Source organism: Struthio camelus, chromosome Z (assembly GCF_040807025.1).
Source record: "Struthio camelus isolate bStrCam1 chromosome Z, bStrCam1.hap1, whole genome shotgun sequence".
NCBI classification, from domain to species: domain Eukaryota; kingdom Metazoa; phylum Chordata; class Aves; order Struthioniformes; family Struthionidae; genus Struthio; species Struthio camelus.
The window spans coordinates 50449269-50467479 of record NC_090982.1 but is presented as its reverse complement, the minus strand read 5'-3'; the positions used below and the strand labels follow the sequence as shown (position 1 = coordinate 50467479).

Genomic DNA, 18211 nt, shown 5'->3' with positions numbered 1-18211 from the left:
TACATTGAAGCAGCACCTGAAACGCATTTTTAGGTGGGAAAAACAAAGTCCTGCTACCTCAATGTATCTTTGTTCGGCATGTAAAATCTCAGATGACTTTAAGAGCACTGCAAAAGTAGTGAAATACAGCAGCCCTACTCTTGGTAAAGATGAACGGCCTCAGTTGTTGCATGGAAAATGCAGAAGTTGTTTGAAAATTGTGGGGTTTTTTTATGTTCAAATATTTGTTGTGGGGTTGAGATACAATCATTGGGAGAAATTTTCAGGATCTACTTTTGCTTTAGTACCTAGAAATTTCAAAGACAATTTTGCACCACATTAATTCCGCTAGTGCATTAAGTGTGATTAAATATTAAAGTGCATTAAATGTTAAAACACTTGATTTGTGGGGGAGGAAGGGAAGGCAAAGCTGTAAATCACATTTTGTTTTAAATGGCTACTTAGATAAAGCACGTTATGACCACCCCCGAATATCTGTCTTCTCCCAAAGTCTTTGGCCACCGCTTTCCCCTCCTATCAACCTCCGTCACTAGATGGAAGTCCACCTCAAAGCCTGACAGCTCGGTCACCTTGGGGAGAGGCCCCAAGGTTAGCATTTACTCGATGGCAGAATCCTATTGCCGCATCACCACAAAAGTACTCCTTCCGCAATACATTGCCCACGTTCCACGGGCACGATAAATGTTTTCTTTAGTATCTGTGAGGGGAAGTTGTGTTATAGTGACTCGAAGGATGTTTTAGCCCCATCTACTGCAGGGTACCACAGAAAGAGGAGTTTTCTGACTGAGGCCAGAAGCAATATTGCAGATTTCAAACTGTGTTTGCGTGCTGTGAGCAACACGGAGTGTCATAATGACACTAAAAGACGCCCTCAATTCCTTTTCTTGTACTGCTGCTGCTTAACCAGATATATCCCACGTTTTCTGTATTTAATTTACTGATTTAACACCATTCATCCCCTGTACTCAAAGCTCACCCCGGACTGTGCCATTTTCACATTTTGTAAGTATTCCAAACATGAGGGAAAATACTGAAAACTAGATTTCGAACAGTATTTTAACTGGCTGAACACCTATGTTATCTAGACCCCTTCTTTATTTTAACACTGTATCCAGCGAGCTGTATCAATGTCCTTCCATCAATGTTTTGAAATCATGGCGTTTTGTTTGGGAGCACCTGTTTTGAACACCTATCACCGAAGAAGCCATTTTAAAATGACCGAACGACGCTATGTTTGTTAAGTCTCTCAAAGACTAGCCTAATGCTGTGAGGTAATGAGGACATGGGACTGGGTGACGGTGACAGATATTGCAGCCACACGTCCCTCTGTGGCTCAGCTGCCAACAAACCCATATCTAGAGAAAGAAACTGGACCGCGTTGCTACACCCTCCCTTCCCCCTGCCTTTTTTCTTGCTTAAAGAAGGGAAATTAGGCAACTGTTTGCAAGGTTAGCTGCAGTTGACAGCATCTTTGCCAAGTTCCCCGGAGTATCAAATAAAACGGAACTGGTCTAGCCGGACAGCGGCGAAACCATCACTGAAAGTTTGTATCTAGCCGGTGTCCTCTTGACGGCGGCCTGAGCTCGCGCCCCGCCAAGCCGCCCAACCCTCCGCCACCGCCGCCCCTGCCGCGGGGAGCTGCGCCTGCGCCAGCGGCAGGGAAGGGGCGGGGCGGGGAGAGGCGAGGCGAGCCGTTGGGATCCGTTAGGGCGCGCGCGGCGCGGAGGACTGAGCGCGCGCCGCCCGCCGCCGCCGCTAGCTGGCGCCCCGCGCGCCGCGGCCCCGCCCTCGGCCCCGGCCGGCGGGGCGGGGCGGGGCGGGGCGGGGCGGGGCGGAGCGGAGCCGCCGCACTCGGCGCCTCGCTGCCCCTTCCGCGCTCCGCTGCGTCCCTTGCCACCGCCGCCGCGTACCGGGCAGGGCCGGCCCCGCCGCCCTGGACCCAGGTAGGAGGAGGAGGAGGGGGTGGCACCGGCCAGCGGAGCGGCCGCGGCTCGGGCTGGTGGTCGGCCGCGGCGGCGGGCCCTGACCGTGCCGGGGGGAGCCGCCTGCCGGAGCGGGACACCGCCCGCCCTCAGGGTACCGCGGGGGGGGCCCGCCCGGCGCCTGTGGGGTGCCGGGGGGGGCGGCGGGAGCGGCGCGGCGCGGGGGCCATGCGGGGCGGCGGCGGAGCGGACGGTGATGTCACCCGCAGGCGGCGCGGGCCGCGCGCGTGTCGCCGTGTCCCCGCGGGCGCGGTGCCGCTACTGGGCTTTCTGTCATGTCACCGCGCCGGCCGCCGGGCGGGGGGAGGCGGCGGCTCGGCTCGGCGCGGCTCGGCCCGGCCCGGCCCGCGCTCCCGCCAGGTGCCGGCGCCGGTCCGCGGCGCAGAGGGCGCCAGTGCCGCCGCTGCTGCAGCCGCTCTTTCGTAACGGGCTGCAGCCCCGCAGCGGGACGGCCGGGCTCTGCCGGCCGCTGCGCGGTGCCCGCCTGCAAGCGGTGTCCCCTGCGGCCAAGGGTCCTGTCGGGGATGGGCGTCTTGCCCTTCTCCGGGCCGGGGCGCGTCCCCGCGCTCACCGGCGCGGCGTGGTCCGCCCGGTGGAGAGGCAACGGCTGTGAGCCGCCTCCCTGCCACAGTAGGAGCTCCCTGCAGGGCCTGCTGCGTCCTGCCTGCTCAGACCCACGCTTTTACTCCTGTCGATGCTTAAAAATGCAGTGGAAATAGTAACTAGGTAGTGGAGCTGTTCTGGCAGATCTAAGAGGAAAATATTGTAATAATTCTGATGATTTTCATGTGGAAACCTGGGGAGTTTTCACGTAAAGCTTTCTTCACCTTGTAGTTTGGTTGCTCAAGCGCATTTTTTGTGCCGGATATTATTATCAGTCTGCACTGGTGGAAGAGGCAGAGTTTGCACATTTTAGCACCTGTATCTTTTTACATCCAGTTGTAATTCTTTTAATTGCAACTTATAGCCTACAGCAGTCCCCCTCATATAATTCCTAATATTCTTACAGGAGTGCTGAACCTGAACACAGCCTTAGACTATTCAGTCTTACAGTAACAGTGGACTGCTGCCCAGCTTTGCAACTTTGTATTTCGCTATAATTAAAACTTGTTTAGTGAAAGGGGAATGGAGACTCAAAGCTCTGTTTAAACTTACCAGATGTATCGTCCATGATACTCGTGGGCTGCATTTGTGCACGCTAATCTAGGTTAAAGTGTTACTTTGTAGAGTATGAAGCTTGCTCAATAGCTTTAGTTTATTGGCCTAATTGTTTTGCCTCTTCTCCCTCTGTGTATCGAGGTGTGGTGGTGGGGAGGATGTCTGCAAACAGTTGAGGTTTCAAGTGTTGAACAGATATGTAGGAAAACAGTTTCGGGTTTTAAACCTTACTGTGTAGTTATTATTTATATGCCATTTTACATAGGATTTTAGCTGACGTGAGTGTGTGTGTACCTATTGCACCAAAAATAGCAATAAATGCGCATTAGTAGATATTTTCTACGAGCATGTCTTTGCTTGTTTGTGTGTGTGTCTAGGGTGGGGTTGTATCTCACTGTATGAACATGCTTGCGTATCTGTATGTGGAAATGAATTAATGGCAGAAGACTGCACTTATGCAGATTTGGGGAATGATGGGAGAGAGTCTGTGATGGGAACAGTGACTTGCTCCTTCTATCGGTAGTTAGTTGGCTGACTTCTGATATTGTCGTTCTGAATACAGTAGGATTTCCTGGAACGTGACCAGAAGGACGTGTAATGAGTACTGAGAGACTGATTCTTTGTTTTGCCGTAGTGAGTGGAGATGTGCAACGTTCTTTTTCCCTCTTGCTTTTCCCATGTCATCTAATTTGTTGAAATCTTCTCTTCCCACCACCCAAATCTCTGTTGCTGCTGTTGGTGTATTTTGAGACATATGCTGTCTTATGTGGTATGCTTCCTTTTTCTTCCTTAAGGAAGAGCGATTATGGAGGTGATGAGGATGAATGAGGGTGGTTCTTTCAGTAGCTCTGAAATGGAGGAAAGAAGTGAGGCAATAGCTGTGTGATCACTGAAATTAAATTCTTGCGTAACAGTACTGGCATTGTAGCATGGCTTTCTTTATAATCTCTTCTTTCACCAGCCATATGCTGCCTGCTTGGCCACCAGGCTTGCATAATCACATGCAAACACTATTATGGTAAAGTCAGATGAATGGAGTACTCCTAGTCAAAGTTTTCTGTTCACACGCTTAAATGACATTTACTGTACTTGAGTATGTTGTTGGGCTTCAATTAAAGTTTATCCCCATACTTGCATTACACTTGAATGCCACCTAAAAGCAAGTGTTTATTTAAGTATGGGAAGGGACATTTGAAGAGGTGGCAGAGAACAACACTTTAAAGGCCATTATGTAGGTAGCTTATAAGCTTGAGGAAGTGACCTTTTGAAATGCAGGTGGTGTAAGTGAATGAGACATGCCTTTCCAACAAACAGCTAAATACCTGCTGCAGATTACATCACATTAAGACAATGAAAGAGTTATTTAGAATGCTTCTGTTTAAAAACTAAACGAAACCCTGCAAAGTACATTACATTGATTAAGCATGATATTTTCCCTAATAGCTTTGAGAGTAGGTCTTATTTTTAACTAGTGTTTTTGTTTGAATAGCTGTTCCTGGACAAAGGCTGCATATAATACTATTTTTATTTAGGTTGATAGATTAAAAGTAATAACTGCAGAGCTGTATTTTCAGGCATGGCAACATAACCTACTACCAAACACTCTTTTCTCATCTAATACAAAAATGGTGGAGATCTGTTTTGCCATTAATATTTTGTTTTTAAAGACAAAAAGTAGTATTTATTCAGTGAAATCTGTAAAACATTCAAAAATTTTATCTTCATTGTTCTAAAAAAGCTAATTGAATTATTCTGACAAATCAAGTTAATTTTTTTTCAAGTGAAGTAGTCTGAAACTGGAGAGAAACTAAATATTCAGTTGATGAGATGAAAATAAAAGATGTGGAGAAATAAATAAAATGAAAAACTTCTTTTGACTTACTGTTTTGAATTTTTACTTGTTAAAGAAATGGAGGATTTGTTTTACACTATGCACCAATTTTTTTACACATCTTACAGTTTAGTCTTTTAATGAGTGATACAAAACAGGTGTCTTCATGTTGGCGAAGAGCATCAACTTGCTAGCAGAATGGGGGAAAATGTTCATCTATGATTCTGTACAGCAAGGAAGTTGCACTGGCTATTTAAAGAACTCCATATCTTTCAGATAAGTTACCCTCTGTTAAAATGCTTTCATCTAATATTGTTTGGTGAAGAGATGTTGGAAGTTAAATGGCTTTCTTTCCCACCATTTTCTTTTACTTTTCCTGCTTGCTAAGAGTACTCATACAAAATTCATTAGCCCAAACCTACTCTTGAAATTCCATCTGTCTCTTTTCTGTGTAAATAGTTGTGCTCAGTCATGCTGATCTGGTCTGCTGGCTGTCACATCTGCAGGGTAAGCCTGTCACTGAAGCTGCCGATTGCAGTTCCTCAGTAATTCATTTGTGATCCTCTTCATTTTTAAAAGAATGTTTCTTGGATCATGTTTACTTTATGTTTGAAGTTGAATTAATAAGAAAGTTTAACAAATAAACCAGCTAACTAGTTGTGGCTCCTAGCAGTAGGAACATATTATTAGAAATTGACTTTAATCTTCTTTTGCAAAACATTCAGTTCTTCCTTGTTCTGTATAAATCATGGTAGGGTATAACTGATATTGTACTGTCCAGTATACTGCGTTGCTTAAGGACTAAATGCTTCACCCGGTCAAAAGAAAAATGCTGCCTATTCCATAGTTATTTCAATTGGTTGTTGTGTGGAAACTGTTGTTTTGCATCACTTCTTGAAGTTATTGCTATCTATTAATTCAATCTGTCTTTGATTCTTTTACTACTCACTCTGCTCACTTGGGAATATGCTCTCTTCTTTATTTTTATTTTTCACCATATCCATATGTTATGTGTAATTTCACTTTCTTATGTTTAGTTTTGAAAAAAATTCATGTTAAATTTTGTTTTTGCTCAGCCTGAAAGTTACCTCATGTGATGCAACAATTTAATGTTTTCTCCATTTACTTTTTCTGTGACTTAGAATAGCTTAGTATATCTTTTAAGAAAGATCAGGATTTGGTGAAAATGTGTCCAATTTATAGGTATCTTTCATAGATACCTATAGGAGCTTTCTGTCTAGTCCTGCTGTGATTTCTGGCCCCCGCCACCTTCCTGTCTCTACAAACATGGTATCAGTCTGTAAAACTTAATGACTGTTCTAGGGTACCTTCAAGGGCGTAATGAGGATAAGCTTTTTTTGTTGTTTTTGTTTTTGCTTTTTTTCTTCTTAAAACCCTTCAACTGAATACAAAGTTGTCTATGGTTAAGAATAACCATCTAGAAGACTGAGAGACGGGTGAGTGATTCTGGGAGTAAGTTGGGGGTGGGGGGCAACTCCTCGCCGCTGTATTAGTAATCTGGGGCTGGCAGTGCCTGCAGCAGGATCACCAGCTTGCGTGGGAAGGGCCTGCAAGCTGCAAACAGCTCAAGGTCTTTGGGCTGTCTGTGCCTGCTCTGGAAACTGAAATGTGGCACCTTTGTGGGTACTCTTAGATAGTTCAGCTTTAACCTGACTCTTGCCTTTCAGCAAAATATTTCATTATATATTTCTTTATTGCAGATTGGAAAAAGTTATTTCCAGAAACATATGCTCTACAAATACATAATTCCATCAGCGTTCAGCAAACAGGATGGAATACTACCAGTATGTGAATTCATCTTTTCATACTGTAAAAGGAATGATGTAGACTTAATTTTTTTTCCCCTTAACAAATAGAAAAGATTGAAATACTTAGTCAAAAATGTGTTGATTTTTGCTTGTCACAGTCCTCTTATAATGGGCTGGGTGGCTTCACTTCCTGTATTCTTTTCTAATGTTTGATCGACAAAAATTGTATATTTTAAGTGTGTTGTATATATTAAGAGGCAATGAAAGATTAGAGAAGGGAAAATGTCAAAACTGGTACTGCTTGATTTACTATCTCTAATCCAGTGTGTTTCACCCTTGTGCAGAGTTGGTGTGTGCTGACTCTGATGCCGTCTTTCCATTCAGCCACCTAGTTGTTGCAGCTAAAGTATTTTATCAGTGAGAGAGATCTTCGTGGTTCTTAACAAATGGTAAACGTACCTGCAAGATTGCTATCTAGAAAACAAAAAACAGATAGATCTGTATGATTAAAAAAATCAGTTTGTAGTTGGATGCACAGTAATCTAATGCTTTTCATAGAAATAAAGGTTTCTTTTCAAATTAGTTCGTGTTCTGATTGAGAAGATTAATAACACTGGAAATATTAATGTACAGAGAACCACTACTCTTTTAAAGAGCAACCTATTTTGGTGGTTTTAAAATAATACAGGCTTTTTACAAAGCATTGGAATGTCGAGCGAAACCCCGGTTCATCTTTCTTTGTATTTTCTTTGTTTACATTTTGTATGACCACACAATTAAAATTGATATTTTTAGAGTAGCTTGTTCTCTTTTTGAGGAAGAGAAAAGTAAGTAGCAGAGGGAAAAAAAGAAAGAAAAAGAAATATCATTGGGTGTACTCAAAGCAAATGACTAGAGATCATTTCAGGGCTCTAATCCAAGTCAACAAATGATTTACAGTATGTATACTAGCATATTGTGATGTTAATGTGTAATACGCTCTGTTTTTCATTTGTAACATATTCATCTTTGCGTGGGATTTGCCACCTTTGTAAAATGTTGAAAAATCAGGACGCTTTTATATATGCAGGGGGTGGGGGCTGTTTGATTTCTGGGGATTTTGCCCTCAAAGATCTATCCCAAGCATATTAATGCATTCTTTAAGGTAATAATGATTTATAGTAGGTAACCTAGTCTTGGTATTCATTATTCGTTTTCTCTGCGGTTTAGGTGGCTTTCTCAATATTTAACTGGATTAGGTCAGATTAATTTATATGCAAAGCCTGCTTTGTAGTTTAAAAGAAAAAGTTAAAATCTTGTAAAATCTTAATGAAGTGAGTTTTATTCTGGGAGCACTTTTTAGCACCAATATATATTGGTCAAGTGAATCCTCTTCTTGTTAACTTCTATTTTCAATGTTTTCCATATTCCTTAAATATGTGAAGAGACAGCAAAGAAAAGCATATGCCATGTTGTCCATCATCTCTTTATTTTGATTCTGTAGTAAAGCCTTAATTATAAATTGCGTTGAATTGGCATCACTCTGTCATTCTCTTTGAGAAGCAAGAAGAAAAGGCAACTATGATCTGAAGAAATAATCTTTTTATTGAATTACTGTTTTTTCAGTAGTAAAATTGATGTTGAGAATTATTGACGTGTGCTTACACTATTATACAGCAATAAACTTAGTAGTCAGCTAATGTCTTATAACCACAGAAGTGGCCTAAAAATTCAGCCTAAAAGCCTTAATTACAGCCTAAATATATTTTACTTTTAAGTACTGGTGCCTACATTCACAGACAATGTGAATCTCTCAAATGATTTTCTTTTATAGAAATCTTCTAAACAATGTTACTCTGTCCTTTTTTTTACCAGATAAGGAAAAGAAGCATATTGAAACCATATGGCAGCTTGAGTAAGTCACATTAAAGGACTTGGGAAAGCATGGTTGAACACGCTGCATTTTGGACTTATGCCTCCGGAGCTGGCCAGTCATTCGCTTCACCAACTTGCAGTGCTGTTCCCTTAAGCTTCTGATGTTTATGGCACCAAATCCTACAATTTGGCTTCTGATGCTACTGTTCTTTTCAAAAGTCTTTTTGGATTCTCTCTAGTGTCTTGTTTTTAAGACTGTTCTTTGCATTAGAATATAGCAATGGAAATTCTTCTATTTCAAACTGAAGCACTAGACTGGTGCATTGCTGAATTCAAGGCTCTTCTCCTCTGTTTTCCTTTGTGCTGCCCTTGGCTGGCAAGGGGGTCATTGTTCTACGAGGACCTCTTGCCCCCTTCTCTCCTGCTTGTAGATTTTCTCCAAAATTAATTGCTTTTTGTGAGCAGGGCATGCACCGCTGTTTCAAACTCCAGTAAGTTAATTTTAAAAGCTGTGTTTTGCAGAGAGCCTAGTGTTGCTTTCTAGTACTCTGAGGCTTTTTAAACTCAAAATGTGCATGGGAACATCCTTTCTTCCCTCCCTTTCCTTAGGGCACCCACGGCTGTAGGAAGTGATTGTTGTTGTTGCTGGGTTTTAGGGTGTGTGTAATACAAGATAATTCACTTCTAACCTTGCTATAAAACTATTTTATTTATACTTTTTCTAGCGTTGTTTCTGCTTTTTTAACGGAGCAGGTTGAATCTTTCTGGAAGATTACTGTCAATGTTTCTGACCTGGAAGAGACAAATTAGGAATTAAAAGAACAGGAACAGTTAAAAATTTAGGGTTCTTGGTAAAAAGCCTAGGATAGCCAAAAGTTTTAATACAAGATTCTTCTACATTACACTTCCAGTAACCTTGGTTCTTGATGGTGCAGGAACTATAATTTCTGCCCAAGGAGTTGTCATGAACATCTCTGTGTGCTGAAACCTTGCCATATTTATCGTCTCATTGCCTAGATATGATGCTAAAGAAGGAAAGAAGAATTGCTTCTGCTGTTCTGAAAGTTTGAATTGACTCTGTAAATTCATTTCAGAAAGCCAGTTAAATATAATGAGCAACATTCTTGAGTTTTTATGTAGTTGTTTTTTCAGTGAAAAATGTTGACATTTGATTTGGTATAGTATTGTAATTTTTGTTTAGGTTTTGTTATGTTACCTATATTTTTACTATAGAATGTTAAGAACTTGCTGGATGAAGTGCAGCTATCTATCTGTAAAAGCAATGCTGCACAAACTGAGGAATCCTAAGTATGCCACGTTACGAGGATTACTGAAAAAGGACATTTTAGATTTAAAGGAGCTTAGAACTTCAGTATTGAGCTCTCCATAGTAGAAGTTTTCCTGTCCATGAGTGGCAAATCAAATCCCGTTTAGCAAAACTATGAGAATTTTGTTAACTCCTGTTTAACTAGAATAGGACTGAAGCAGCAGGTTACTTTGAGACTAAGCGGAGGGGGAGGGAAATAAAGGTGGGAGCGTGACTTAAACAGCTCTTTCACAATCCCTGAACAGAAACCAGGTGGGCTTAAACTTTCCATGTGGATAGCTTTGCTTGTTTTGTTTTAGTTAGGTTTGCACACACCTTCCCCCCTTTTTTTTTTTTTTAAGGCAAATGAATGGTTTTTGACCTCGATGGGGCTTTCCATTCTGTTTAAGTCCATTCTGTATTGGAGCATCTAATTACAAATGTTTGAATAAAGTATTGGAAAAGAGGTACTATTTTTTTCCCCTTGCTTCTTGCATCTTTGCTTCTCCGTTTCTGACCTCTCAGTTCTTAGAACAGCAGCAAGTAGCAGCTTTAATAGTCTGCAAACTGGCAACAGCATGTTGTAAAGGCAGTGTCATTTGTGATTCTCTACCAAGTCAGTAATGTGGGTCTTCCACTCTCCTATAATCAAGTTCAGAATTTTGTTTCCACTGAAAGGTTGCATACTAACTTGCCTTTCTTCTTTGAGTCCTGTTGCCTTTAAACATTACAAAACTCTATGGTTTTGTGTGAAATCTATTGGCTAGAGAGTTACTAGCTAACGTTTAGAGCAAAGGTGAGGCTGACAACCAAGGAAACATGGATTTGGAAACAGATGTGACCTTTGCATTTTGTGAACTAGCTGTGGCACAAAGATTGTCTAAAAGATATCAAAAGCAAAGAAATGAAAAAGAATTAAGCCTTCCTTCTGTTCTGGCACCCACTGGCATATATTGGCTGTGATATCAACTTTATCTTTCCATGTTAAAGATGGTAAAGGCTGGTGGTGGAAAGTTGTTGCATCTGTAAAGGCACGAGACAATTTACGTGGAATAGTTGTGAGCGGAGAAAGGGCAGGGCAAATTAGTTTATTTCCAGATAGAAATCAGAATACTGGTTATTCTTAAGATGCTCATAAAAATCTTATGGCATATTTATTAAATAGCAGTAAACTGTTTCCTTTGTTAGAAGTACATTAGAATAAAGCACCGTGGTTTTGTGTGGTTAACTGTGAATAAGAAGATTGTGTTTTTTGGAGGGGGAGGATTACAGATGACCTATAAAGACAGCTGAGTTTGAACAGTCAGGATGCCATTCTTTGTTGAATCTAAAGCAAGCTGTTTTCATTTTTGGAAGAGGGAAACATTGCAGTACCCAGTAGGTGAGGTCTGATCCGTAGTCATGCCTGAGGTGTAGTAGCTGTTATTTTTCTTTGTTTTTGTTTTTTAAGCTTTGTTTACTGAGATTATTGTGAATGGAAAATACAGGCAACTGATTATGGGAGAATTTACTGTGGATGTATTAATAGATGTAGATGGCCTCAAAGGAAAGGGAATCAAATGGACTAAAAGGATTAAAAGACAAGAGTCGAAAGCTCTTTCAGCTTTATCTACAATACTATGCAAGAATGTTCTTAACTATATTCTTGATATTCTTGAATATGTTATCATACTTATCATAAAATAAAAATAATTCTAAAAGACAAATGTTGATGATGGTTTTGTTATGAGACTGTAGAGTGTAAGACAAGGCTGCTGCAAAGAGAAATACTGGTTGTGATTTTCATGTGATTAAAAAAAATCTGATTTCTGAGGTCTTGTCTCAGCTCCTTTTCTTGGTCATAGGCTCTTTTTCTGATCAAACTCTGTTTTATTTTTAGGAGAATAGCATTGTGTTTAAAATGGAAGTTGACATAAATGGAGAGTCCAGAACTGCCATATCTACCCTTCCTGTACCTCTTGCAGAGGTGAGTTCTGCAGGCAAAACCGACGCCGAGAAGCCCCGATGCTCCAGTACCCCATGCTCACCAATGCGGCGGACAGTTTCAGGCTATCAGATCCTTCATATGGATTCTAACTATTTGGTTGGCTTCACAACTGGAGAGGAGCTGCTGAAATTAGCCCAAAAGTGTACAGGAAATGAGGAGAATAAAGGGGAATCTGGGCCTAACTTGCGTTCCAAACAGCTTGATTCAGGACTTGCACGTTCCTCCCGTTTGTACAAAACTAGAAGTAGGTACTATCAGCCATATGAGATCCCAGCAGTGAACGGAAGGAGGAGGAGACGGATGCCCAGCTCAGGGGATAAATGCACTAAGGCTTTACCATATGAACCTTACAAGGCACTACATGGTCCCCTGCCTCTTTGCCTTTTAAAAGGTAAAAGGGCTCACTCTAAATCCCTGGACTACCTCAATTTAGACAAAATGAGCATCAAGGAACCTGCTGACACAGAAGTGCTACAATACCAGCTCCAACACCTTACCCTTAGAGGGGACCGTATGTTTGCAAGAAATAACACATGAGCTATGATCTGGAATTTAGACCCAACTTCTGGTTATTTCTCTGTTGCTGCAAAAATCCACTGTTGTACTGTGTACATGACTGTCCACTTTGTAGGTGGTTGTATCAGCTAAATGTTACCGGGAAGTAATTTATTTGAATAGAATTTTGACAATGCAATGTGTTACAAATACTCGGAGGGAAAAACATCTTTCCAGAGCAAGCAGCTTCTAATGCAAATTTGACTGCCACTGGTGGATATTTCTCTGGACACCTTTTAACAAAGAAAAGGCTTTTGGTTCTTGGTTTTGGGTTTGTTTGTGTTTTATTTTTGTTTTTTTTTTTTGTACAGTTATATCTAGTATTTACAGTAATTTAACACTGAAAAATGGTGATGTCTGCTTGGTTGTTGCTAATTTTGGCTTGTTGTTAGAAACTGCTCTTGGATAAGTACTCAAGTTATCTTTTTCTTTCTTCCTGTATTCTACAGTAAAATGTATGTAAGATTTTTTTACATAATGGGAAGGAATGTGGACTTGGCTAAATTGGATCACTTGTTATTTAAACAAACCAGTTCAAACATTTTGTAACTGGGCTTGCACTGGTGGTGAGGGGGAAATTCACTCATAAAATAGACCTTTGTTCATTTGCTACTTTAAACCTATTAAATTATTTTTTAGTTTCTGCATGGAAGTAATTGCTTTGCCTCCTCTGTTCTATAAAAATTTGTTTGAAATAACTATTTGGGATATTAAAACAACTTCTGGGGAGTGAAATTTTTTTTGTTGTTAGTGTGACTTTTTTTTTCCACACGATCTTGAAATGCAAACAAGGATTCACTTCAAATGCCAATAAACACACTAGAAAGACATTCTAGTGCAGACACATCAGTATGTGAATAATAGTTTCAATTTTAATTCATGATTTCTAGAACATATATAGTAATGGAAGTGTCAAATAACTTGAGCATTGCTTTGGAAGTTTGGTTTCTTTGAAGCGCTGCACACTTTTATTGAGATCCAGAAGGCAGACTTTTAGATGGAGTGCAAGTAAAGCTTTTTCTGTATTAGCCTTGAAGGGCTGATCCTGGATTATTCAGCAGGGCGGATTGAATACACTGGCTTAATTTATTGCTTAAGAAATTTTCATCCAAACATGACATCAAATGCAGTTTTGACAACTGTATTCTTAGATATACTTAAAACATATTAGTAACTCATATTTAAAAAATGAAGAATAGTTTTTAGACTTTTTTAGGTGCAATTTATTACTGAAGCAGTGTGCAGCTTAGTTTTGGTTGGTGACCTCTCTAGAAGTTAAGAATAATTAGGATCACGTTCTTATTTGATCAGTTGTTCCTGGTACAATTCAGATAGTTGTTTTTTGTTTCTCCTTCAGAACAAACAGAAAGCACTAGTCAGTGCATGTGTTGTGGAAAATGAGAGTTCTCTTCGTTCTGTCACTTACTCCACAGTTGCAACTGAAGGCAGTAAATAAGACCCCAATAGTCTGAATTTTACTGGTTTGGTTAATGTTTTTAGATTTATTAGAATCTTTACAACAACTGATGTGTATTTTAAAGAGTTAACTGCACTTCTGTAAATTTAATGTATTGAACAATGATCTCTAAAGTAAACTTTTCCTGTATAGGCTTTAATTTGAAAAACAGAATATGGTCAGATGCCAAAGAGAAGGGGGCTTTGTTTAAGGAATAAACACCACTATTTATTGAAATACCCTATGAAATTGTATTTCTGGCTGAAAAATAAAAAGGGTGATATAAATACATATTGTTGTGGAGTCTTTTGCTGTGTAAGAGAATGAGGACACTAAAAAGTGTAACTTTACAGTGGGAATGTTTAGGAAATATTCAGATACTTAAATACATCTGTTTCAGGAAATCAAACATACAATAGGTAGTACGTTTTGTGCATGTTGTTACTGTGGTCCTGTGCAGTAATTCTATAGCTACATGTATAGAGAGGCCGGTGGCTGTCTTGCTGGGTTCAGACATGGAAAAATTTGCTCGTGCATTTCTCTGTCTAGTGGCTTGCTTGTGAAAGTGCTTGCATGTGGTAATGTTCCTTGTTTAACTGATTTACACTTGCAGTTCTCTTAGTACATAGTCATTCAAGAGCCTGATGTTTTGCAAGTCAGGTTTGTAACGTTCTTAATCAGAACGCTTAAGTCCATAAGGTGATTTCCTGTATTTACCTCTAAAAGAAGCAAAATCTCAGCCAAATGAAAGCTTTTGATCTTGTCTTATTTTTGGTGATTATAATGTCTTCCATTAAACTAATTTATTAAAATAAAAGGTGAGATGGTTCTTCAGACTACGAGAATGAAATTGAACGTGAACAGTACTGGCTTCTCAAAGTAGCTCTTCACTAGGTTTCAGGACACAGCGTTCTCGCTGTTCTCTTAATAAGTTTGGAAAAAAAAATGAGGGAAACAAGCTTTCCCTGTGGGCTCTATCCTCAATGCATTTTATGGGCCCTATCTTCCAGACGATTAAAAGAGTGAAGGTAGAAGGAATACACGGAAGCAACACCAAACTGCTCTTTGGCAGGACATTAACACCAAAGCAGATTTGGAATTAGTAGGTACCATGGCTAGGATACTGAGCCAGGTCTTAAATTCTGAGAAACAGGTGGCATATTTGTGAAATATACCAAAATTGATAGGCATTAAATCCATTCTTTATTTCTGTGGCTTCTCTTTTTTCATTTCAAGTATATGCTTGTAGCTACTCCTGGTCTTGTTGTTGTTATGGCTTGTGTTTACAACCGTGTGCACTACTTGTTTTACCTTTTGGTTCCCTTTATCTTCTCTTTGTCCATCCATTGTACTGGCTCATACTCTTTCAATTTTCTTGCGTGATGATCTCTCTTACTGAGCATTTTTACTGTAGCAGGACTGTTGAATTGATGATTGGGGCTACTAGACTGTACAGCAGAACACAAAACAACCAAACTGTAGAAACTATTTTTAAACCTGCTCTTCTAGACATTTTTTTCTTCTAGAAAGAACAGAGTAGTGAGTGGAGAAGGGTTATTACTTAATGGCTCAAAATGTAGGTGTTACTGTCTGGTGATGGAGGAAGGTTCTGAGTGGTTCAGTGCTTGGAGCATAAATAACTTTGTTTTGTGGGAAAATATAGAATAGAAGAGAACAAAATTAATTTTTAAGACTACTTACATGGAAATAGCAGAAAGGCCATAAGCTGCATAAAAAAGACTTCCAAAATCCACAGTATCTGCAGAAATGTGAGCTGATTAAAAACAGGTCAGTTTCAGAAAAGCTAGGTCATGTCAGGTTGTGTAACTTGCTTTTGAAGAGCTGAAGAAGCTACCCAGAGCACAAAGCTATGGTCTGGGAAAACCTAAGTGGGCTTTCTTTTGGTAAGAAACAAGGTTGAGTTGAAAAAAAAAAAAAAAGTAGTCTTAAGGTTAATGACAAACCAATGTTAAGTTTTATGAATCAGATGGGCTCTTTGTAGTAGCATGAAGGTCAATATTGTAGCTAATGCTTCCTAAGCAAACAATTGTTAATAGATAGCATCACTATTGTTTCTAGGTATTTCAATAGTACCAGAGGCTCTGAAACAGAAAAAGAACAGCATAACCAAATTTTGAAACTCTGGCTACTTGGAAGGTTGGTCTAGGTAAAGCAAACTTTTAATGTTAAACTTAACTTTAAAACGGTATATATTCCAGAAAGAAATAAGAGCAAAAATGAGCTTCAATGAGAATATAAGGACAAAAAACTAGAAAAATTCCGTTCAGAGGAAGACTAATCTTAAACTGGAGCTACGTTACAGAAATGTAGTTGAGTAGTAAATTCAGCTACTGTAAGAAAAATGCTCTAAGATTGAAAGTTAAGTAGAGTTATTACGATGCTAATAAGTTTAAAGAAAGTCTAAAAAATGGCATCCAAAAATAAAACTACTTGCATTGTTTCTTTCCATGTAGTCTGAGCAGTTCAGAAATACAGTTTTACTGATGACCTTTTTGGGGGGTTGACAGTGTTTGTATGAGTGGTTTTCAAGTGATTTGGTCTGTTAATTGGGCCATCAGTTTCCATGATGGGTGATTACACTGAGCACTGTAATAGAATGGCAAAAACGCATAACTGATAGGTGGATCCTCAGAAGAACACATTTAACAATGTGTTTGCATCATTGATTTTTGTCTGTGTCACGTCATGGTTTTTAGCTTGAGGTTAAGTCCAACTTTCCAAACCCCTGAGAACTGTCAGACAGGTTATATTTCCCCCCGCCAGGGATTCTGCCAGTGAATTTTTTTTTTCTTGTTGTTCCCTCTTTATTCTGTCATAAGGGCTGTCAGGCAGAATCAAGCTGTATATTCAGGACTAGACTATGGAAGGCTTCCTTATTTGGAAGGAGCAGGGGGACCTGCTAGTTGTCTGAAGTACTTTCTTCTTATCATGTAAAATCTAGGTATTGTTGTTAAATATATATGCTGTGTAAGTATAGAAGTATTTCTGTGACTTCTGTGAGCTACTGTTGTAGGTGTTTGACTCTAACCAAGGCAATAGGCTAGGAAGTGTAGTAGGAGGTTGAGTTATGAGATGTCTGTAATTGACCTGTGAAGCATCACAGATTCATAAAATCTGTCTTGTGTCCCAAAAATAACAATTAAGCAATTCTTTGGCTATTTTTCCTTGCCTCGGGGTGATGACTTAAATCAATCAACAATCACCTTAATTTTGCCATGTAGAACACAAGGACTGTTCTTAATGACTCCGCTCCATCAGAAATTGCCTTTGGTTGTTTCATTTGACTGCTTATGAATGTCCAGTTGCTTGGTAGTAGTTAGGATTCATTTTTTCTGCTGCAGTAGTGGAAGTACTAAACCTTCTTATCTCATGCGTTTTTATGGGATGGCTTGAGGGGGAGAACATTCACCTGCTGTTTCAAAATCCAGTCTTTTTTTTTTCTAACATCCTTCTTAATTTACTCTTAGTTTTAGTAGTTTGGTGGTAGAGAATGGCATCAAGGCCATCCTACAGAAGAATATCTAGGCCACATTAGAAGACCTCGGGAAAGAAGACTATCTGTCTATGGAGGAAAAATCCAGAATCAGCTGACTTCATTAAAGACAAAAGGAAAGGTAAGGAAATTAACTGATCATATTTGGTCCATTTTTAGGAGATAGTTGTCTAAATTTACATATGCTTGATGTTATTTATTGAAGAATTAGTCTGGAGTGAAAAGAGGGGGAGGACAAAGATGGCGAGCTCTGCAGAGTGCTTTCTTTTTCTATGGGAAAGAAAGAGTGGGAGGGCAGAAAGGAGAGCCCACCAGAAGATATCAGGGGAAAGGTTGAAGAAATAAAAGGAAAACCTTAGAGGGGCAGTAATGCAAGAGTAGGAAGAAAGAAATAATGTATGATTTCAGTGTCAAAAGAAGCAAAGGGATGGAAGAGAGGGTTAGGAGTGTGCTGATCTCATATGTGTTTAGAAAACAATTGTTGGATATCTCTGGGGGATTAAGGACGATGGTGGGATATTTTAGCAAAATGCTCTGATGGGAGCTGGGCTGCAGAGAAGGTAGAAAAGAGAAGCTTAAGGCTATGTGTGTAAGCTTGCATACTTATAAGCTTAGAAGCAAAAAGAAGAAAGTTCTGGGGGAATAAAATAATAAGCTGAATACTTTATGACGTTCAAACAAATACTAAATGCAAATCCCCCAGTGTTTCTGTGGTATCCTGCAGCTCTACACAGTGACAACAGGCATTTGGTACAATTTCGTAGTATTCTTTGACAAAACCAAATGTAAGAAGCTACCT

At 40.0% G+C, this 18211-nt stretch overlaps 1 protein-coding gene across 4 annotated transcripts; it reads left to right on the top strand.

Annotated features, from left to right (window-relative positions):
- Positions 1-1815: 1815 nt before the first annotated feature.
- MACIR (macrophage immunometabolism regulator) lies at positions 1816-14189 on the top strand. 4 transcript variants are annotated; one of them, XM_068927012.1, is made up of 3 exons: positions 1834-1943; positions 6693-6776; positions 11780-14189. In XM_068927012.1, exons 2-3 carry the CDS (start codon positions 6720-6722, stop codon positions 12422-12424), a joined length of 702 nt encoding a protein of 233 aa, XP_068783113.1. In that variant the 5' UTR covers positions 1834-1943; positions 6693-6719; the 3' UTR covers positions 12425-14189. The 4 variants fall into 4 exon arrangements, with proteins under 4 accessions (XP_068783111.1, XP_068783113.1, XP_009667038.1 ...); XM_009668743.2 differs by lacking the exon at positions 1834-1943 and adding an exon at positions 6412-6428; XM_068927010.1 differs by lacking the exon at positions 6693-6776 and having other exon boundaries at positions 1816-1943.
- Positions 14190-18211: the final 4022 nt, after the last annotated feature.